The 23,732-nt window shown below is 41.0% G+C and overlaps 1 protein-coding gene across 8 annotated transcripts; it reads left to right on the plus strand.

Annotated features, from left to right (window-relative positions):
* The first annotated feature begins 1,832 nt into the window (after window positions 1–1,832).
* Window positions 1,833–23,339, plus strand: LOC115048637 (AP2-associated protein kinase 1-like). Of its 8 annotated transcripts, none has more exons than XM_029510283.1 (20): window positions 1,833–2,680; window positions 6,343–6,461; window positions 7,015–7,123; window positions 7,450–7,592; window positions 7,704–7,825; window positions 7,899–7,980; window positions 8,083–8,215; window positions 8,326–8,429; window positions 8,807–8,886; window positions 8,965–9,128; window positions 9,581–9,744; window positions 11,339–11,560; window positions 12,075–12,262; window positions 12,558–12,751; window positions 12,853–12,921; window positions 13,187–13,276; window positions 15,111–15,212; window positions 15,715–15,891; window positions 16,262–16,351; window positions 16,939–20,794. In XM_029510283.1, exons 1-20 carry the CDS (start codon window positions 2,518–2,520, stop codon window positions 17,031–17,033), a joined length of 2,610 nt encoding a protein of 869 aa, XP_029366143.1. In that variant the 5' UTR covers window positions 1,833–2,517; the 3' UTR covers window positions 17,034–20,794. The 8 variants fall into 8 exon arrangements, with proteins under 8 accessions (XP_029366143.1, XP_029366135.1, XP_029366137.1 ...); XM_029510275.1 differs by lacking the exon at window positions 16,939–20,794 and adding an exon at window positions 20,801–23,339 and having other exon boundaries at window positions 1,836–2,680; XM_029510277.1 differs by lacking the exons at window positions 16,262–16,351; window positions 16,939–20,794 and adding an exon at window positions 20,801–23,339 and having other exon boundaries at window positions 1,836–2,680.
* Window positions 23,340–23,732: the final 393 nt, after the last annotated feature.

Below are 23,732 nucleotides of genomic sequence, written 5' to 3' on the forward strand. Positions count from 1 at the left end.
ATGCAAGTAAGAAAACCCCTTTCAGTAGAAACATAAAACACGTGTAAAAGCATTTGTACCTCTAACACTTAAGGTGGCACTGGTCATCAGGCATTTGTGTAATGATTTCACTAACTCAAGTCTATTAAAAATATCCATAAATGGTCTAGAAAGTCCTTCTGTCAAAATTTGAAGCCCAACATAACCCCTTGAAACACACACAAAGAAAAATACAACATCTCATTAAGGTAAAGAATGAATGTTGGTTTCATTACCTCTACATCTAGATGTGTACATTTGTCAGAAAAATTAAGTCATCAGCAAAAAAAAAAAAAAAAGATCTGGGCACCAGCTTTTTTTATGTGATTAAATACTGACCCCTGCAGGGCAAATTTTCACACACTTGGGGTAAACCCAGACCTCGAATAATTTCGAAAGCAAATTCAAGGTCAATTGATGGGATTTTTTTGTTGTTTAGGCATTTAGGGTGAAAGCTCCTGTTGGCTTATTGACTGCACAAAAACCACAATGGCTTACAGGAGATTTGTAAAAGTGATACTGTGATTATGTTTGCGTTATTTGTTTTGAATCCTAAGAGACTAACAGACTCAGCAGTAAAAAAGCCAGAACCTTGAAGCTGCGACATGAGAAGACATGTATGCACCGATGAGATTGCTGAGTGTATGTGAATGATGAGGAATTCATTTTTCGAGCGCATACTTGTGTGGTTTCCCAGTGGTTTTCACATATCTATGCAGTGATCAGAAAAGATGAAGCCAAATCAGATTCCTTTGACTAAAAGCACAGATTTAGTACATTCCAGTGACGTTACAAATAACGTTTGAAATTCTCAACAGACTGATTCTGCTGTAAGAGTGCGAATGGTGAGGGTTCACTGAGGTTCATCATCACTTTACCACAGTCTATGAGGATCCAGACAAAAAACCCTGAAGGTAAATCCTCAATATCAGAAATATGTATTTCAAAAACTACTGCACACAAGATGAGCAATATTATAACTGAAGATCATCACAGACTGATGGACATACGAGATAATATACAAAGTGGATCTGCCAATATTTGTTGTGCCGTTGTGCTACATTCCTCTGAAACTGAAGTGTTCAGTGTTTCAGTGGTAACAGACCACACCAACCAACCAACCAACCATCCATCCATCCATCCATTTCCCTGAAAAAGGCTCGATCTGTCTCTGATGACGGAGCTCACCTTTGGTGTTTTGAAGAAGAGTTTTAAACTCGTTTCGTCAGCGTCATTTGACAACCAAAATGTACTTTTTTTTTTTTGTTGTTGTTGTTTGTTTGTTTTTAATCACACTGACACAGGAAAGGGAGGGTTCTAAAGAATTAACCAATTACTCTTTTCTTCTTTGTGCTTGTCTCTATGAGACTGCATTACCTTAAACATTGAAGTGAACAGGATGAGAGGTCATTTTTCAAAAACCTATAACCAAGTCCATCTTCAGAGTTGATTTACCAGACAGCTAAGACCTGGATGACTGAAATGTCATTTCCTTAAAATGACCTAGTTAAGATGTCTCACTTTATTCTACTCAACCCTTTTCCACCTCAAACTCTCAAATATCAATCTCCGCCTGTGTATATTAGCCAAAGACCTTCATCCAATCTCTTATATCGACTATGACAGTCCTTGTAGAGACATTCACTGCAGCGTGGTTCTGAAGAAAACTTTCAGACCCTAGAAAGCATGAATGTAGACAGAAAAGCTCAAAGCGGCTTAGGAGGATGACTGACAGGAACTTGATGTTGGTTTGCCCAATCAGACGCTGAGAGGCCGGGCAGGTTGGATCCCGGGGGGCAGAGAGGACCCCCCTCCTCTGGCTGTAGCTCCGTTAGCTCTGGCATTAAGTTAGTGGACCAGCCTTGTTGTGGCCGCCGGACACACCGGAGCACCGGAGCTCTGTCTTTTTCTTTTCTTTTCTTTTTTTTACCGCGACATAAACAGAGCAGACGGGGACCTGAGGGGCAGTTTCGGTGGATGATAGCAGAAGAGATGTGTAATAATCTGCACCGGACACTAAGAAGCTACCTGGCTGCCTGTCCATCAAGTGACAGCTGTCAGCTCAGCTAGCTGTTCGGCTAGCTGGCTCGCTGAGCTAACGAGCTAACGAGCTAAAAAGTGTGTGTGTGTTTTCAGGCTGGTAGCCCGAAGGCTAATGTAGCTGCTCTCGGCTCACAGTGGGGGGGGGAGGGGGGAGACTGCAACTTCCGTGTGCAGGTTAGGTTATATTATTTTCTCAACAATATTTGACTCCGCCTGCTGTTCAAACCATGAGTTAGCCGATGATCGTCGGAGACCAGTGCTAGAAGTATTTTGAAGTCCAGCTACTCCGCTAGCATTTAGCTTGTGCTCAAGCTAGCTGCATTCATTCAATTATTGAAAAGCTGCTGAAGCGTCAACACTTCAGCGAACAGGGACCGGGCACATTCAGCCACAGTCTTTGTTAGGACACTGGGACTTTTTGGACTTGGATCTTGCCGTGGACAACATCTGGGGGAAATGAAAAAATTTTTTGATTCTCGCCGGGAGTTGGTGAGCTCCGGGCCTGGATCCGGAGCCGGCGGAGGAGGAGGCGCTGGTTCCGGCGGCGGTGGCAGCTTCATCGGACGGGTCTTCACCATCGGACGCTATCAAGTTACCGTCGAGGAAATTGTCGCAGAAGGTGAAATGTAGATGTGGATCACAAACGTTTCACATTAACACGTCTCACCCCGTCCACATTTTGAACTTCATCACATTGTTATAAGGATGGAGAATGAAGCCGCAGTCAAAGAGTGGGCCTGTTTTATTGGACTGTGGCCCAGCTAGAGTACCAACTTAATGATACACCATCACACAGTCAGGGTGAGAACAGATGGGCTGGGCTTCATCTGCTATATTATTAGCTGTGACCAGTCCAGGCAGCTCTTTGGGTGTTCATGTACTTGCCAGGACGAGCTACTTCATTCGCACTTTTCCTTTTGGTTATTATTTTATTATTATTATTTTTTTGCAATAGACACGGGGGTGGGAGAAAACAGATTTTAAAGGTTAAAACTTATAATGTGGGAACATCAGTGTTGTTACAACTGTCAGTGGTTCAGAAATTCACCCGATTGCATGACATTAGTCTTCACCTCAAGGCTGGGAGGAACATGGCATGACTGGATTTTCTACTGTGCTGTAAAGGACCAGTGACAAGCTGAGTCACCTGTGTCGATATTTACAGAAGGAGTGACAAATCTCTAACGTAGATTCAAGAAGTTTTATTGAACCAATTGCCAATTGTCAGTCAGTCAGGTGGGAATGGTTTTTAGATGGACAGCCATGAAGCATAAACTCCTGCCGAGGTGGGGCTTTCATAACACATTTCATAATATCTCGGGGACCCACACCTTTGCCTTCAATGTTGATTAGCTACAAAGAAATCCAAGTCATCGAGTGCAACAGTGAGAGAAGTTTTGTCAACCTTTCAGGTAGACCAAGTTAGACCAGAACACAGTTAGTCAGGCTCAGTGATAAAGGTAACAGGTTTCCCTCGTGTTTATTTGTCTTTGCAAGAAGAACCACCCATGCTTTGCTAACTAAGAGTGCCTGTTACTAAAAAATGGATGAAAGAAGACTGATTAATTCATCAGTACTATAGATGGTCACCATCTGTTCGGCCAAACTGGCTTTATGAATAGGTTAGCCATGTAACCTCAGACCATCCCCTGCACAGAGGTGGAATTAGCCCATTTCTGTGGGGTAGGAGTCATTGGAGTTTTGTTATCAGTTCTCTTAAAAAAAAAAAAAAAACAACAACTTCAGCCATTATGTAGTTATTCACCCAGGAGAGGCACTAGTCAGATTTGTTATTGCTTGGCCTAATAAACTTTGCATAGACAGTAAGAAGTAATCATTTCTCCAAGATTCAAATCGTTCTCAAAATACTAGTTGGAATGTTTTTCTGGAGGTTACATTTTCTTGCTCAGGCTTTGGACCCACTGCTTGCAATCCGACTCCCTCCAGTGTCACTAGACCTATTTGTTCAGATGGTTTTGGTTGTATCCTGGACTGTTGGTTTCTGTTAGAGTGCTGCTCCATTTGGAAATAGCATTTTTCCCTTCTGTCTACTCCCTTTGTTGTAATATTGAACTCTGTTAACTTTGTAACTGCGACAAACATACTTTTCATGCTCTACAGACAAAAGCAATATTGGGGACCCACTATACTGGCCTTTGCAACTTAAAGCCTGGAGGTACATGCCTGGAGTTTGGTAGCTCTTATGTGAGAGATTCAGGCTTAAGTCAGATGTCTGATTTCTTCTCAGTCAGTTGACTGATGATTTTCCCAAAGCAGAGCTTTTTGTCTTATATTTCAACAAGATGTGTTTTTGTTTATTAAAAAAGAGTATGATGTGTAGCATTGTTGTATTGTAACAAAGGATTTGTAAACCAAAATTATACAGTTTTCTTTGCAAAGATTTTGTTTTGAGTATGACATTTTGGCTGTGCTAATTTCATCTCCAGTAAATCCTGGGTGCTAGTATTTGTCATTGTTATTGCATTATCACGTAACCTTGCAGAGCATATTTGTAAACAGCATAGTAGTGATGAGGACATGTGCTGTGTCCATTTTAAAACCTTAAGTTATTGAACTGCCAGTGCACCGATGACAATACAGTGCTTTTCATAGCGTTGCCTTAAGGTGTATTTTTGTGTATATTTGCTAGAGCGTGTATGCATAAGCTAGAGTGGTATTCTGACGGTCATTTACGTCAAGGAGTGGTGGCTATTTGTAGCTGTACTTACACTTATTTGGTCACACTGTCTACTGAGATTGTGGACCACTGCTAAATGTTGCTTAAGAAGGCTGCTAATCCGTCTCATTTCTTACAGGCATCTCAGATTAGACTGTGCGAGACAGCAGGGGTTCGGCTCTCTGAACGCTGACAGACTACACAGACACACACACACACAAGACCTTTGTGCCATGTGACCGGGAAGTGTGTCTCTCTGTGTTTTGTGTTCAACCTTAGCGTTTTAGTTTGTTGTTGTCCCCACTTAACTTCACATCTCATGCACTGTGTTTCTTTGTTTATTTATAACACTTACAGCCAGCCTATAGTGTGTGTCAGTGTCGCACTTTGTTGCAAACGCTTGTGCTTCATTGTGAAATTTGCAGTCACAGAATATATTGTCGATGTGATCAGTAAAATTGAAATTTTGTTACCGTCCGCAGTGACCCAGCTCTACCTTGTCACAGAGCAAGATTTCAAAGTGAAGTGTATCATCGGTCCATTTAGACAAAAACAATTTAATGTCGCTGACATCCATTGTCGTATTGTACTTCATTTAGAGCTCACAGCAATGTAGCCCAATGCAGTCCCAATCAAAAGTCAACCCGACTAATCACATGGAGCTGTCCTTGGCTTGCTGATGCCAGCTGGATGAGTCAGCTCAGTGCATGGCATTATCACAAGCTGTGAGAGGGAAAAAACTGTGAACTGAAGAGCTACCTGAAAAAAATATTTCAGGACTTTACAGTGGAAGTGGCTAGATACTGCCAATATAAAATTTATGGACAGCCAAATGGAAGCGAAGGCTTGCTCATATGTAGAAGTCAGCAAAGATTAAGACCTTGTATAATACAGCTGTCCACATGCCACCAACTTTAGTGCAGAAAAAAATTATTTGTTTGAGAATTTTTAATCTTGAAATAATAGAAATCCATTCATTCATTCATTCATCTTCTACTGCTTATACATTTCTGGGTCGTGGGGGGGACTGGAGCCAATCCCAGCTGATGATGGGGGAAGTCAGGGTACACCCAGGAAAAGTCGCCAGTCCATTGCAGGGCAATAATAGAAATAGCCATGCATATCTGTTGAAAGATACATTTGCTTTGTTCATCTGTATGTTTGTTGGATTTCAGTTGCCACACATGAACATGACTGTCTTGTGGCTTTTTGTATGTGTCAGCATCACTATGACCAAAGGTGGGATGATGAATTCTCTCACTTCCCTCAGTGTCAGTTTTGTCTACTTTTTCCATCCTTCCCCTCAACAGCAGCTGAGTCACACAAAGCTGTTTCAACCTCCTCTTGCCAGTTTCCTTTCAGCCTTGCGCAGCATTAGTATCAGTACTACTTGAATTGCGTCACAATTTTAAGTTTAATATGGTACATTTCCAGTCTAGAAGAGAGTCTGGATTATATCAGAAACTGTAATAAGATTATCTACCTTTTAATATCATATATATGTACATATTGACACACAAACAAAAATAGCATTATTATTAATATTATTATAATTGATTCATGTGTTAATTTCTAATAATTTTTATCTCTCTGCTCATTTGCAGGAGGGTTTGCCATAGTTTTTTTGGTGCGGACTCATCAAGCCCTACGTTGTGCGCTAAAAAGGATGTATGTTAACAATGAACATGATCTTCAGGTCTGCAAACTTGAAATACAGATTATGGTGAGTGAAATAATCCAGTAATGGACTACAGAGCAAAGCAATTATTCAACTTATTTTTGACACTAACACTTCTTTTATGAGAGGACTCTTATTGTGCATTTGTTTTGAAATGAGAGAAATCAAAGACATCACAAATATATTTTTAGTATGTAACTTTACTCACAGAGACTTGAAAGTCAAATATTTTCTTTTACTTTCTAACCTTTTGGTTTGAACAATCCTACTCCCAAGTGCTCAGGGTTGGATTGTAGGTTATGTCCTTTCTGCTGCAAATGTTGAGTTGGCACTTTGCCGTCTAAACTCCCTTTTTTATATCTCCAAACTACAGTCCCTGTTTTAACTGAAATGAACCAGAACCAGCCACCACACCCTGGGAGGAATGACTATTACTGGATTGCTATCGTCATTATTTCCAGAACTTTTGATAGAAATAAACTAGCTAGTCTTACCACTACTAGTAAAACCTGGACATAATTACCACCCAAAATGTGAAATAAATGAAAACTGTCTTAATTCTCTGTCTTCATTGCTCTCTCTGTGTTTGTTTACACAGAGGGACCTAGTAGGCAACAAAAACATAGTTGGTTTCCTGGACTCCAGCATAACAGCAGTTGGAGCTGGCGATGTCTGGGAAGTCTTAATCTTAATGGACTTCTGTCGAGGTAAATTGGCCCACCCCCAGTGCCTTCCTGTCTCCATTGAAATCAAAGCTCCATCAACTCTCTGCTTCTCACTGCATCCTGTTCTGTTTGAAGGCAAATGCTCAACTTATAGGTCGATAGAACTTATTTGTCAGTCAATACATAACTGAGTGGTGTTATTAATAGAAAAGCCAAACGTTAACATGACTGTATAGTTGTGGACACTAGTTTAGAGTAAAGTTAGCAGAGAAGAATTATAATTATATACAGCAGTTAGTGATTAGATAGGAGAAATGTTTTTGTACTACCTTTAATAGTGTGTTAGTTGACCTATTTACTTTTTGTAGGTGGGCAGGTGGTTAACCTGATGAACCAGCGGTTACAGACAGGCTTCACTGAACCTGAAGTGTTACAGATTTTCTGTGACACATGTGAGGCTGTTGCTCGTCTTCACCAATACAAATCTCCAATCATCCATCGGGATCTCAAGGCAAGTTAAATCTATTTCACAATCTGCATATAATTATACTACCTGAATAAATGTCCCGTGTCCTGTGCATTGAACGGTTTTGACAGGTCTCATCTTGCCTTCTGCATGCAGGTAGAAAATATTCTTCTCCATGACCGGGGACACTACGTGCTCTGTGACTTTGGAAGTGCCACCAACCACTTCCAAAACCCTCAAACAGAGGGGGTAGCAGTTGTAGAGGAGGAAATTAAAAAGTACGTTTTCCTTTACACCCTCTATATTTTCTCTCTGTAGCACAAAAGCTGACTGGTTGTGTCTTAACAACAGGTACACTACTCTGTCATACCGCGCTCCTGAGATGGTCAACCTCTACGGTGGAAAGGTCATCACAACAAAGGCAGACATTTGGGTGAGAGGGGCATTAATTAGCTATGTTGTGACATGCATTATTGCTGAAATGCTGAATATAGAGTTCTATTTGCAAAGTCTGGTGACTTTCTTGTGTGTATAGGCCATGGGTTGTCTTCTCTATAAACTGTGTTACTTCACACTTCCTTTTGGGGAGAGCCAAGTAGCTATTTGTGACGGCAGCTTCACTATCCCAGATAACTCCCGCTACTCCCAGGATATGCACTGTCTCATAAGTGAGTAACCTTGCTTATCAGAATATTCTCACTGTCCTCCTTACTACATGTTTAAGCTATACGGCATGTGCAGTTAACTTTCCCACGCAAAAATACATTTTATTTCTCAGGATACATGTTGGAACCTGACCCAGATAAGAGACCAGACATCTATCAAGTATCCTACTTTGCCTTTAAATTGGCTCGACGAGATTGTCCAGTCGCAAATGTACATGTAAGTCAACATGGCCAGAGGAGGCAGGGGGGTTTTAGATTATTGCGCTATAAAGTTCATGTTAGCACTTTTTTCTCATCATTTGGGCCTTTTTACATAGCTCAGGTGTGTCCTTGTTTTCCAAAAGACACAGTAATATTGTGCATAATGATGTTAGAATGAAGCTATAATATCCAGTCTATGCCAGTTGGCTGACCTCCATTTTTCATGCCTTGTTCTAATGTATTTACAAAGTAACTTGATGCTCAAATATCTGATGCAGCCCAATTCAGCCACAGTATTACTAAAGCAGACAATTAAATTAAAGTCCGTGAAAACATTTTGAACTGTTTGGTTTTATTATCGTTGATGAATTTGAAATCTTCTGGCTGTTGTAGAATATATCCATTCCTGCAAAGCTTCCTGAGCCTATCAGAGCCAGTGAAGCGGTGGCCAAAAAGAGTCAAACCAAAGCCAGGTGAGTGGCATGTAAAACCTTTCATCGTAATCACGATAGGACACTTTACCCATCAGTTCTCTCTTTTTCTTCCATCAGGCTCACAGACCCCATTCCTACCACGGAAACCTCAATTGCACCTCGACAACGGCCCAAGGCTGGCCAGGCTCAGCCTCAGCCAATATCAGGCATTCTTCCTATCCAGCCAGCTCTCACTCCACGCAAGAGACCTACTGTGGCAACTGGAGCGCCCCAGGCCATTGGTATGAGTAGCTGTTTAATATCACAATATGTCAGTGTTCAGATCAATTATGATAGAACCATTATGTTCTGCTAGTTATTCTGTTAATGCACAAATATATGCAAAAGAATTGGATATGATGAAGTAGTCAAGCCTTGTACTCCTGTGGTTCAAGTGGCTCAATCTGAAAAAAACTTTTAATTGCCTTTTTATGAGCCCTCTGACAGGATTATCACAAAGACATTATAGATGGTGGGCTAGTTTCACATTAATTAAAGCAATGTATACCCATACTGGGACGTCCTAACTCCTACGTTTGCGTTATTATCTAAATAATTGCGATAAATAGCAAAAAATATTCTTTTTCTTGCACAGATTCTTCTGGTACTCAGAAATGTGGTTTTAACTTTAGAGACATGATTTAGATGGGAAAAATGACCTTTCTATGTGTTTTTATTACTGTCCCACCTCCAGCTGCAGCAGCTGTCCCACCTGCTCAACAGTCGTCTGCTGCACAGTCTGCAGCGCAGTCGGCCCAGACGGCCAGCATGCAGTCACAGCCTACACCACAGCATCACCAGCTCCTCATGAAGCAGCAGCAAGCCTCAGCCTTCTTAAGTCCACAGAGTAACCAGCAGGTAGGGATCTAAACAAAATGAGAAGAGAAGCACTGTTTAGCTGCACAGTGCATCTTTAACTCTGACAGTACTGACAGTTGATCTATGACTGTGTCATGAACACTTGCTGACATGTGCTGGATTTCTGAACTAAAATCATTGCCAGCTTTTCAGTAAACTGTTCCAGGAACAATGTTTAGTGCTAACATTTGGTATGAATGTTCCTTTATTCACAGAGTATTCTTGCTTTCTTGAGCGCAGTGATTTTCCACTAATGTCCACCATTAAAAATTGACCCATTGATACATTAAAATCTGATGGATAAAATGTCAACCTACCTACAAAATATTTTGCAGGTAGACCAGAGTATGTAAGTCTACTTTTTTCATAGAAAGTTCTTAAAGCCGAAAAGCCCAATGTGTTTACCTTTGTAATTGATTATTGACAAAAGAAAAAGTACTTGTGGTGCACTAGGAAACTGTGGACGCAGCAATGTAATCAGTTAATATTTATTTATTTATTTTCTTTCCATTTGATGTTTTCAAATGAAAAAAGAAATATATATATATTCCTAAAGAACCATTTAATTTACCTCCTCACCCTACTTCACCTAATTCTTTATTTTCTAGTGATTTTTCATTGTGTACGGATGAAAACACTGAAATGTATTCTGTTTAAGTCTGCTGTACTTCTCAAAGAGCAAAACAATTATGAGTGGTCATCAGGGACATGCCATTTATATACATATATGAAACAACTCATCTGAAATGCTCCCTTCTAATAATGTGATAAAGTAGAAGTTGCTAGTGGTGGACCAGCTTTAGTCTCTTTGCTAGCATCCATCCATAGCGTTATGCCACTCATGTTTCTTGGGCAAATACTGTTTCGTTTGGTCAGCATTTTTATTATGACCAAGTTGGATTGATTTATTTTCACATGAAAACCAAACCCGGACCTTTCTATGTGGAGTCTGCATGTTCTCCCCGTGGCTGTGTGGGTTTCCTCTGGGCACTCCGGTTTCCTCACACCATCCAAAGACATCATGTTTGGGTTAACTGCTGACTCTAAACTGTCCATAGGTCTAAGTGTGAGTGGTTGTTGGTCTGTGTCTATCTCTGTATGTTGGCCTTGTGATGGACTGGTGACCTGTCCAGGGTGTATCCTGCCCTCGCCCAATGTGAGCTGGGATTGGCTCCAGCAACCCACGAGACCCAGATAAGCGGTAGAAGATGAATGAATGAGTGGATTTATTTGTAGAACACAATCAAACATTACATTGCATAAAAATCCACACCCTGAAACATTAAAAAATGTTAACTAGATATACATATGGCATCTTTTTCGATAGTATGAATTGATTGCACTGATATTTTAATCTATTTTTTGTGTAAATGGCAACAGTGGTATAAATCTGCTTAGACTCCTATATATGTAAGAAACACTGTTTTGAGTCTGGGTTCATGTGTGTGTGTGTGTGTGTGTGTGTATATATGGTAATTCTAAATGATCTCCCTGATGGCCCCTCATAATCAATTATGACAAAAATGTATTTCGTCTGGGCGTAATTGTAAAACTGCGCTCTCCTCATAATTGGCTGTGTGATATTCCTATGTAGCGTCCACTGGTACAGAGCCTCCATCACCAACAGCTGCAACAAACAACAGCATCTGCCCTGCTGCAGTTCAAAGCTAAAGCTGTTTGTCCAGTTGTTAACCTGCAACGGCATTACCAGCAACAGCAGCAGCAGCAGCATGTAGTCCATGAAACAGCAGCTCCCCATCTCACACCTATCCCTGAATCTGCAGTCACTGGTCCTGCGGCTGACCCTGACATTGTGGTAACATCCTCCTCCTGCTGCCATCTGCTGCTCGTTGAGCCAGGGCTAATTACTAGTTCGTCTCTAACAAATCACACCCAGATTTTTACACTTAGCAAGGATGGCGTTAGAATGTAAATGTGTAAATTGATGCTCTGTAGATACAAATGCTTTCTTTAATGATGACTTCATTGGGAAGTTGCTCTGGCATTGTTACATACACACTGTATCAATCATGTTGCAACCAAATGATTTTTGCGCTCTGCACTGCATCTGTCATTCTCTGTCAAACTGGATGTATTTTCAGGTAACCCTCTTTCTGTCCAATCTCTGTAATGGGAATACTTGATTTCATTTTCCATAACTGTGGTGATTTTGGAAGTATTTATAACACATCATCTTCTTCAGATGTTCTTTTCCAATTCATCTTGTGTCGTCGTGGGCCTTTTTCTTTTTAAATACTCAACCGATTCTCCTTCTGTTGGCATCAGTTTTTCCTTTTCTCAAATCCTGTGCCATTTTCTTCTCATTGCAGACGGCTGCCCGAGGGATTCACAAAGTTGGCTCCTTGACACCCCCCTCATCGCCAAAGATGGCCTCCAAGAGTGGCCACAGACGCATCCTGAGCGATGTCACTCACAGTGCTGTATTCGGGGTTCCAGTCAGCAAGTCCACCCAGCTACTTCAGGCAGCAGCAGCTGAGGCCAGCCTCAACAAGTCCAAGTGAGCAGAATTAACTCCCCTCCGGATGAACTGTCCTTTCATGGCACTGAGAGAACTCAGAGGGCCAATAGAAAGTCCATTCATAGGACGGCACCCTAAAGGAGTATAAATGACCCTTTTACATCTCAGAGAATCCTTCTTGAAAACAATCACTGAATTCAGCCTTTAAATAACTCCGTTCACTCCCTTTTATTTGCATACATCAGTAGGCCAGAGCCCACAGGTTTAACACCCATGATCAAATTTCACTGCACACTCATGCCCTTGTTTATATTTACTCCTCTGCACACTGCAGATCAGCCAGTACTACTCCTTCCGGCTCCCCCTGCTCGTCTCAGCAGAGTGTATATCATCCAGGTGACAGTGAGGCCCCGACTGCTCTCGCTGCACCAAACCTTCAGCCCAGCTGGAACCCCTTTGGGGATGATAACTTTTCTAAGCTAACAGCCGAGGAGCTGCTTAACAAAGACTTTGCAAAGCTAGCTGAGAGTAAGTTCAGCTTGTTCACTGTGCTCACAGCTCCCACTTTAATGAGTAGTAGTGTAATCTGAAAATAACTATTGTTTTGCTATTTGTTTGCTTTTGTTCAGCTGCTGCACCAGGGGAGAAGCTCACAGGCTCCACTGAAAATCTTATTCCAGGACTCAATGCTTTTCCAGGTACGGCTTGGCTCCTCAGTATTTTGCAAGCAGTCAAGGGGGCTTCTATTTCACAGATTTGTCAAATCATCAATTGGTCACCTCTCTATATGTCTAGTTTTATTTTCTATCTGTGCCACTGTCATCTAGAGTTAAAGAGAGTTCAGTTCTCTATACCTTAAGACCTGGCTGCTCTCTTTTTCTGTTGTCCGTCCTCTCGTTCCTCACGTTCCTTTTTTGCTTTCCTCCATTTTTTTTTTTTTTTTATTTACTTTGCAATTTTAAGCTGAAAGATCTGCAGACATCATGAATGCAGGTCCAGCGCTCTTGACTGTTCCGGACCTTTTTAATACCCTTTCCCTCTCTGACTCCACAGGTAATTTTCTCAACACAACATGACTATCAGGCAGGCTTTGACGCTCTGAGGCATTAAACATATTCCTTGAGTTTACTGTTTTTAATTTACTAAGCCAGTTTCCTGGATATCTCACCTCTCAGATGATAGTTTATGAGTGCCTGTTTTGTGGTTGGGATTTGTACAAGTTCCTATCTTGTTGACATAGCAAGTAGCCTCACAGCCTTCCATGAATAGCAGTTGGAGCGACAGCTAGATTGAATCTCATTTGCAAATCTCTGCTTTTGCTGTTGCCCGGTAACGTGAAGGACAAATTCTCCTTTGTTAATTGGATTGCCATACTACTGGAAGATCCTGCTTACCAGCAAGGATAAGAACTAGAGGAAGGCCAGCATGATGTCTTGTTAAAATGATAACTAAGCCTTTCATGCTCCTCCATGGTTTAGCCTTCAGTTTTTTTTTAGCAGTAGTGCGTGCGTCTTAGCTCTGTAACCTCTTTTGTGGTAGTTTGTCAGGTCTGAACTGACAGGATAAAAAATGTTGAGGCTGTGATGTAACCAGGGTGTGGTAAATATTTTCTACACAGCACACGCTATCTGTTTGACACCATGTATCACTCACTCAAAGAGGATGCACACAAGTAAACACACAAGCTGACAGCCCCTTCTGAACAACATTCAGAGAAAATGGTTTGAAACAAGCAACTAACATTACACGTTCAATTTTGAATTTCTCTGGTGAATCAGCTATGGGGCATTGAGGATTTGTAAAAAGGTTTCATCAGTATTGGCCTGTTTCCCATAGTGAATGGGGGAAAAGGTCACATCTGCTGTGCCATTTTCTGAACCAACACATTCCTTGCCAAAGACCCCCCACACCATTTTCACCCATTGCAGTTTCCTGTAAGTATGAGCTGGAGTGAAGTCAGTAATGTTTTGTTCCATGCATGGTCTGTAGGAATTTATGTACTTATGTAGTACTTAAGCGTTGCCTGTGATAAAGATTTTCACACAGAAGGAAGAGACAGCTTTATAAAGGTGTCGTCATGTGCTGATTGTCTGCAGTGCTTTGAAATGGAGTTGTTGGATGGCATGAGTCTGCGTCCAGAGGCTTGTTACTATAATTAAATGTTTGTTGTTGAAGTTTGTTTGGCATGATAATGTTGGTAAATAATATTTTAAATCAGCTTTAATTAGTTTTCATCCATTGAATCATTATTTATTCATACAGGAGTGGTGTTTAAACTATCATCTAAAGTTGTTGTTTTTTTTTTTTTGTTTTTTTTTTTTTTTGCTTCGGCACCTGACAGGCAGCCTGTTTTTTCAAATCACAGGGATGTTTAATTTCCTTGTTTTTGACATGAATGCACTGAATATTACAGAACTTTCCTTATTGATTTAAAAAGACATAATATTGCTAATGTTATGTTTGTAGTTTTTCTGCTCCTTTTTCTACTTTTGTTAAAAAAAATCCTCTCTTGTTGCCAGTTTCTGTCTGTCGCCATCTTTCCATTACCTCTCTCCATCTTCTCTCTCTGGCCCACTCACAGAGAAGCTGATTGAGGGACAGAAGTCCCCTGAAATTTCTCTGCTGCTCCCTGACCTCTTAACCCCAGCTGACCCTTTCCATAGTTCTGCAGTGAGCTCAGCTAATGGTACCAGTTCTGTTCTTGTCCCCTGCCTTGCTCTAAATTGTCTGTCAGCTCTGCATGCATCTTCTTTCCCTTTTTCACTCACATAGTCATAGAGTCTGAAAGAGCCACTGGAGAAAGAAGTAAATGTGTCCCTCATTAATTTATCTTCCTCTATTACTAATACTTGATATTGCCATTTCTCTACTTGATGTCTCCATGTAGCAAAGGCACCGGTTTGTGTGGATTCACTGATTCCTGATTTGGAAGCCCCTCAGGCACAACAGCATTCAACCCAGCCAGAACTCATCCCTGCCAGCATGCCAGGTTAGCAGCCTTGGCCACAGAACAGGAAATCCTAGTGTATTCACCAAAGAATAATTATTTCCAGTTGTCACCCGTTGATGTCATCTTCACAGCATGTTTATCGGGGGTTGTCGAAGGCTTTAGTTTCTTGAGTGGCTCTATTAAAAATAGCAGTTGACTTTGGTTGAACAGTTTCTTTGCTACAGCACAGTGGTGTGTGTGTGTGTGTGTGTGTGTGTGTGTGTGTGTGTGTGTGTGTGTGTGTGTGTGTGTGTGTGTGTGTGTACTCAATGGAGACAAATTTTTCATCACTGCTAATACACCAGCTTGCCACTGCTGTCTTCATAGCAGATTGCTGGATTGCACTGCCGATTTCTTTAGAAGCTGGTGATTATGTGCATCCACAGCTAAAATAATGAACTGTCTCACTAACAAAATTCATTAGCCGCTGTTCCTTCAGCTAACAATCAGTTTTATTTTACTGTGACCCTTTGTCCCTGTGGGTCTGCTTCATCTGTCTCAGACTCTCTCTCTGGGGAGGACTCTCTGCTGGGTTGCGATCTGTTATCTCGCACTACTCCTCACGGAAACCAATCCGTTTCCCCTCTCCTTTCTTCCTCCTCCTCCTCTGCTCCTCCTGGCTTTGGCTCTGGCTCTGGATCCTGTCTGGAGGAGCTGCCCGCTGGTCAGACAGCCTCTGGTAAGACCTCTGCCATACAGCACCCTTCAGCTAGCCTTATGTCTGCCATGGGTTTTGGCCTATGAAACCATCACTGACCTCAGAGCATTTCCATAGCAGGAGGGCCTTATCAAACACAGAGAATAAAAACGTACTCATATGATACAGGCATTTAATTGGCACATTAAATTCCAACGTCAACAGACCCTTGACTCATTTGGAGGAGAACCAAAAGCCACATAAAATGCATGGCTTTTAAATACTGTGACCGCCCTGGCTCCATCTATTTTAAACTACTTGCATCCTCCTTTCTTTTTTGCTCTTTTCTTTGGCTGAGTTAACTTCTTTCCCCCCCTCCATCATTCCTCCACTTCCTCTTCCTTCACCGCAGACTCTGCTTTCCTCATGTCGTGTGGGGAGAAGGGCAATGACGACGAGTTTGACCCTATTCCTGTGCTCATCTCCAAAAACTCAAATCAAGGTAAGGTTAAAAGTATCCTGAGATGAGCACTTACGTCCCCTGAAGCCCAGATCATGAGCCACAGAGATGAATGACTTAGCCCCTAGTCCATTTATAATAGCTCAATCCTGTGGCTGCTGATGTGAGAAGTCTTGTAGAGGTGTGCTTGTCACATGAAGGTGTTTTGTCCCATCAGACTCCTATATTAGTCATCTTTCTCTCCTTTTTTTCTAATGTTATACTCTCAGTGCTGCTCTGCCTTGCTGGTCTTGGGCTTCTTGTAGTTAGTTTGAAAGTCTCCCCATTTTAGAATTGCATTCCCTTACTCTCTCCCTGTGATGATGCCGCTGTATAAAATTATCCCAGCTCACTCTCTGCCTGTTTCTCTTTGTCTCTTTGCCCCGTTCATGCATCACTCTGCTCTGCCATCATTTTCCCCTCATCAACCCCCTTGCTTTTAATTTCTCCATATACTCTCTGTTAATATTACTTATTCTCTTTGCTTGTCTTTCAAAATCTCCCCCGACTCTTCCATGCCCATCTCTTTCTCCCTCTCTCTCCCTCACCCTCTCTTTTTCTCCTCTCTCTCTGTTTCTGGCACGTTTCAGGTGGTCACTCGCGCAGCAACAGTGGCAGTTCAGAATCCAGCATCCCCAACATGGCCCGCTCCCTTCTGCTGGTGGATCAGCTCATCGACCTCTAGAGGGGGTGGGAGAGGTCGAAGGGGCAGTGTGCAATCCTAACAAAGGGTCAAGGGGAGGGAAGGGGATAGAGATGGGGAAACAGAGGCACTTAATCTAGCACCTTATGAAGTGAAACAGAGGAGCCAGCATAGTTCAGAGGTGCATTGGAACCTCTCTCTTTATGTGCCTCAGTGGCCTCAGCTCCATCTCTAGCTGCCTGATTAGCTGGTTTCATATATATCTGCTGGCCGTTGGGATTTGCGCGCTGGTAAAAAATCTTTTCATTAATGCCTGAGCATATCGTCTGCTTCTGTCCCGCCCACACCATGGTTTTCCTCATGCTTTCCCCATACTTGCATCAATGCCCCCTCATTGAATGCACTGCCATGGTGTTTAACTATCATCATGCACATGTTGAAATGCTTGATCACAGTTGGATTGCGCTCACTTTGTGTGCTTGTTCCACAAGCCACCTTCAGGCATGCTCATTTGTGTCAGGGGTCTGACTTCAGAGTGAGCAGTGACAATTCTGTAGACCTCCTGGATAAATCATTGCACTTTTCAATGAAAGCTTTGAACGAAACAGTTGACCAAACAAAGACGGACCCTGGGTTATCCCTGAAGAGCTGTTTACACAGAATGAACAAGCTTCTGAAGGAAAAAACATGTCAGCTCTTGGCAATCTTTATAGATTTCTTTAGCTGTTGTTGTTTACGTATGTGCAATGAGAATGAGGCTGCATTTCAAAATCTGGTTTGGACGTGAACTCAGTGAACTCACAGAGTCTGCAGCATGTTTGGGAGTCAAATCTGTTGGATTCTGTGCTACCTTTCCCATGTTGTATACAGTAACCAGATTTTAACAACTAACTATATAAGATAACTTGGATTTACTAAGCTTTACAGGCATAACTGTATCTTATCACCTCTCTCTGGGCAGGGTTTTATTTATCCCAAATAACACTTAGTCGTGGTGTCTTAAACCTGAAACTGGCGAGGCCAGACCATTTTAGTTTGGTTGCAATGCCGCAGCAGGATGCTTCCACTGTCTGCAGTATCTACAAATTAGAGGAAGACCATTTGTGATTGCATCTGTTTATGTGCAGGGTCATGAACTCACCATCTTATTGTTGACCCACTGTCAAGATTTGCACAGTAGAAATAAAAGGGAATGAAATGAGTGTATGCCAAAGCTAATGGAAAGATTTTACATTATATTACATTATTATGCTGTTACTATGTGCTGGTCTGCTGTCAGGATGCCTGAAGACTTATAGCAGCATAGCCCTGATAAAGAAAGGGAGGTACAGTGTAGATTTCAGCTATTTTGTGTAGGTTCTGGCCTAACAATTAAGCTTTAAAAGAAAATATTAATCTCCTATTGACATCCTCTGTCTTACCTACCTTGAAGTCACTCCACCAATGTGACACTCAATTTCAGTTCGTGGAAATATTTTTTTAAAAATTAATTATATGTACATAAAATCCCTTTTCACTTTTCCCCCTTCGTTTTTGCTCATGTTAAAACTGGTGAAAGTAGATTTTTTTTTTCCCCATAACATTTAAAGGCATTTCATTTATCATGGTTTGAAACATGTGACTGTTATTGGTAGTGCTGTAGAATGAATGTATTAACTACTATCATAAAAAAGTAGAATTTATAAGGTTATATAGACTTTAAAATGTGTATGAAGATGTATTTAAGAGTGCAAAGACATTGACCATGTGTCCGAAGTCCCTGTGTCTTCTCACAGTCGAGCATTCAGGCAGTGCTTATGGTTGAGGTGTTATCATTGATACATGAAAAAAAGTGCTTATGACTTACCTTACTGGTCTCTCCAGTTCACATAGTACTGATAAGTTACTGTGTGTTACTGGGACAGATTTTATCTACGAGAGCTGATATTGGAATTTATTTCCTGATATCTCTGTAGAAACCTTTCACTTCTTTTTATTCAGCTGAAGATTAAAGAAAGGCTTGTTGACTTGTGGAAAAACTTCTGTATACATTATTGCATCCTTAATGTCAAAAGTTAACTTTGATTTTTGACTTTATCCAACAAAGGTCCATTACATAGATGTCCGATTTATTTATTTATTTATTTATTTTTTTATTTTTTTTAAGGTCCATATCACCTTATGCATTTACAAACAGAAAACAGTATATTTCCCCCGATGCCATTGCTGGTACATGTACTTTAGAACATGGATAGTTTTCTCTTCTGGCTTGTATGAAGGTTAGTCACTGACATCTGTGTTGGGTGAACAGGATTCTGCTCTTATTTTATTTTTCCATCTTGTTCAGCCATTTGCATTTATGTGGATATAATCTATGCAATCCTCCCATAATGCTTCATGTCCTTATCAGACACTACAGTGCTGTATCCTGTAGAGTTCCTGCCTTTGGTCTTTTACTTGTGTTGCTGTGTGAAACTAATGTACTAGTTGGGGTGTTGAAATGGTGACAGGCATAATAATTACATTATATCAAAATGGTTGACTTGAATTGGCAGCAGACATCAAATGTCAAAGCAGGATCATTACCGAGCGTCTAATTCTATTTTTATGAATTAAGGTTGAAAAGGAGAGACACTGAATAAAACTCATTAATGTGAATATAAATTAAGTCTTTTTGGGTCACATTTTTGAAGGGCAAAAGAGGAAGCTGACTATTTTGATACTGAAGATAATTTTATTCAGCCGACGGACCACTTTTCCTCCTGAGGATCAAGTTAGCGTTCAGGTACTTGAGAGTACCCTGTAATGCATCTCCTTATTTTTAAGCTCCTATTTTACAGCTTTTAGTACAAACATCATCAAATACTGCTGTATTCACCCTTTTGACCTTATGATAATTAGAGGAACAATAAGGGTTTCTTGATTTTCATACCTTTTCTCCATCTCGCCATCTCTCAGATCTTCGTTGTGTGCTTTGTGGAAGTCAATAGATCGATAAAGGTTTTTTGGACATCAGGTTGTTTGGCTGTTGTATTTTAAGGATTGATAACTGTTATTCCACATTATTAAATGAACAGTCTTGCCATTTGTTGTGCTTAGTAGTCAGTTTGGACTCTTGAGATGCTTTCTACATAATTTATCAGTTTTATTAATACTGTAAATGGGCTGTGAACCATTAAAACAAACAAGTAAGAAGGGAAATGAAAATAAAAATTGATGTTTTCCTTTAATGGTTGCAACTAACATCTTCCCAAGAGCTGCCTGCTAACAGCTGTTGTCAACGCTGCTGAGGTAAGACTGATCTGTCTCTGCTCATCTGTGCAAACCTGTCTGTCCCTAACTACTTTTACCATGAAGGCTCCTGGTCCTTGTTTCCACAGACCTTCTGATTCCCACTGAACTCCCTGTACCCCAACACAATTAATCCTAACTAAAAGCAAACTGTCTCCCCCTAACACGAGCCATTGTTTTTTAACAGCTGTGTGGAAACCCAATTTGTGGAAACAAGGTTATTTGATGTTGTAATGGTAGAGGTGCTAGTCCTGTTTGTCTCCTGTGACTCGTTCAGACTAGAATGTATCCGTATTGTTGGAGTCTTGTGCTGGTTCCTCACTGTTGAGTCATTCTCACTGATCAGTGCTTTATAGGTTTTAGTGATGATCACTGTCATACAGTATGTGCTGTATGAGATTTGAGGGCCTTCTGTACCAAACGGGAAATTGGACCTCAGATGGGGAAATGTCTTTTAACTGAAAGTTTTTCTAGTATCTAAATCTAATGTCTGTCTTCAGCTTTGATATGATTTTCTTTATCTATGTTGTCTTTCACAGATGTGCAGGGGGAGAGCAATGGCTATTCTGTGCTTGGGGAGGGACAAGAGATGGAACCTCAAGATGCAGAGGCTCAAATAAATGAGGGCTGTGTGCACTCCAGTGATGAAGATGAGGAAAAAGAAGTCCTGAAAGAAGAGCAGCAGGATGGTGGAACCATTGAGAGTCAGGTAGCAGCCCATGACTGCAGTGGCTCCAGACCTCTGTTGATGGAGTCTGAGGATGAAGAGGAACAAGGTTCTCAGTTAGCCCTCCACTCATCACCACAGTCCAGCACAGCAGCAACACAACCGTCTACTACCTTCCAACAGTCTACTCCAAGTACCTTTGCTCAGAATCATTCCCAGCCTGTACCCAAGTCAACCGAGGGGGCAGATCTTGTTCCAGATGTCTTCACTAAAGCACCCTTCCGGATCACTCATGAAGATTCAGGTGACGTGTTTGCCAACGCTCCATTTCCTCGTGCCCCCCTTGCGCCTCAGCAACAGTTTGATGTGTTCTCTCAGGCTCCCTTCGGAAAAAGAAAGGAAGCTACAGTAGCTCAGCCTAAAACCACATACCCTCATGCAACTGGAGTACATGCTGTAACCCCTGATCAAGGTGCACTGGGACAAGTTCCCCCTCAGCCGTTCCGCCCTCAAGCCCTGGCCAAATATTCCCGACACTTTGATGGACATGTGCCCCAGCAGCAAGTAGCAGCTCACAGAGTGGTGTCAAATGTAAGCAGGCAAGCCGCCGTGGCATCAGTCCCTGTTGGACCGCTTCAATCATGGACATCAGAAGTGAGCGCTGTTGACCCTTTCGTCTCTGCACCCTTTCATCTCAAGGCCCCCCAAGAAAAGCCCTGAATGCACACTCAGAGGTCAGGGCAGTTGGCATCAGCGCCACAAAATTATGTACACTATAACAGGCACACTGCATGCTATCACCAATGCTGCAGCTGGGCTGCAGGCCTGCATGGATCTCATTTTGAAATGGCTCCAATTAGATCTTATTGTGCAAGGTCATCTCTACACTTGAATGCTCCATTAAAGTAAGAAAACTGACATCCTTCCAGATTCCTACTCACTGTCTGCCTTTTGAATTGTCCTTCATCCTTTTGGTACGTGCATCTTCGCATAGACAATATGGTGGTCAAGTATTTGATTGTTTCCATGCCTACCTCAGTTACTATTTGTGTTAGCGCTAAAATACCACGATAGTGAGGGAGTTAGTCTGAGGTTTTGGCAGTTTTATTTCCTGTATATTTGAGCTTTACCGACATTTATTCCTCTGTTGTATTAGTCCCTAACCTCAGAGAACCATGAAAAAAGAGAAAAAGACAACATTGAGCACCATTAGCTGGTGAAACAGATCTGCTTTCACTGGATACATTTGTAATAGTTTGGTGACAAGAGAATTCACAGAAATTCATCTGCAACTGCATCCAACATGAAATATGTGAATGGTCTTAAAACTGTGCCCTCAAAGTCAGATGCTGGATAACACTGCATATACATTTCAACAGTGGTATTTGATCTGAAATGCTTTTTTTTCTCTCTCAAATCTAAATGTTTGTCATGTCTGTTGATTTATGTGGTCACTGTCGAATGAAAATGGAACATCAGTGTTTGCTTTATGTATTGTATGAACCATATATAAATGTTAGGCATAGAAAATTCATAATAGTAGTTCCTATGTTATATAAATCTATTAGATCCACTTTTATTTGTTTCTCCTTATTTTATGAGATGGTGTTGCTGGAGCCTTACACTCTTATAGTACTTCCCTCCCATCATATCAAACGGCATAAATCACTTTTGCCTCTTGTGCCCTCCTGAAAAACTGCTGCATTTACATGATTTCATTGCACTTGCATTCAGCACCAAATACTCATGTACAAATTCCGTTAGCTGCCTGGATATGCACCAAGGTTAGTATTTCTTCCAAATGTGTAATACCTGTGACTCACGCTCGCAAACAACCCAAGTGAAAACAAAGCTTTCCTGCAGTCACACAAATATCTACAGCACTTATGCTTCGCAGTTCTGGTCAGGGATTGTAATCGTAGTAAATTATGAGTGAAATCTTGAATGGTGACTGAATGTTGACATTCCTTTTGAATTTATTTCATCAACGTTTTGAAATACTTTATTGTCTTTGTGCTTTGTAAAATCGTTGAACACTTTTGGTTCCCACCAAGGCACTAAGAAACCTATTTCAACCCAAAGTTTAAATCATGTATTCGTCTGTTGCAATGTAAAATCCTGTTTTCTTTTTGAAGTGTACAATCTTTTTTTTTTTTTTTAATAATTATTAATGCTCACTTTTCTGACCCAACTTGTACTCATGAAGGTTGCACATAGACACTGACACAGAGTAGGGGTTCCCTAAGAATGTGTTTTGATTGTGATACGGTTGTAAAATTTATTTTGACCCACGTTGTGTAGGAAATCTTTGGAGGATTCAACAGTTAATGATGGACAAAAATGGACAAGAAGCACTCAAAACATTTGTTATGCTGCACAGCCTGCCTTTGAAAACCATGTTGTAAGTCCAACAAAATATTAAATGAATGTAAAACAAATGTTGCTGTGGTCGCAGTTATTTATTACTACTAGAACATTCATTAGTGAATGTAATAACATATTTGCTAAAGTACCATTCCATTATACAGTTTGTCTGTTTTATTGCTGTGAAATGTATAATGCACTGCATTTAAGTGAACTTTTTTTACTCTGCTACATTTAACTAATCACATAACTAATCTCTTTTAGAAGTTAACAAAATAGTTTGAAAACTTTCAAAAGGTTACATGTGATGGTCTGATTGGTCTACTTGACTTCTTTTGGGTGTTGTATTTATACTTCTGTATTTTAACACTTCATATATAATTTTAGCTTTAAAAACATAGTTTTTATGTTTGCTTTTACATCTGCAATATTTATTCATG

This window comes from Echeneis naucrates, chromosome 9, assembly GCF_900963305.1.
Source record: "Echeneis naucrates chromosome 9, fEcheNa1.1, whole genome shotgun sequence".
Classification (NCBI taxonomy): Eukaryota; Metazoa; Chordata; class Actinopteri; order Carangiformes; family Echeneidae; genus Echeneis; species Echeneis naucrates.

Coding starts and splice junctions, on each gene's coding strand:
- LOC115048637 (XM_029510275.1), top strand. CDS start 2,518: ATGAAAAAATTTTTTGATTCTCGCCGGGAGTTGGTGAGCTCCGGGCCT. Junction 8,216..8,325: donor GGATATGCACTGTCTCATAA/GTGAGTAACCTT, acceptor TTTATTTCTCAG/GATACATGTTGGAACCTGAC. Junction 12,922..13,186: donor AGGACTCAATGCTTTTCCAG/GTACGGCTTGGC, acceptor TGCAATTTTAAG/CTGAAAGATCTGCAGACATC.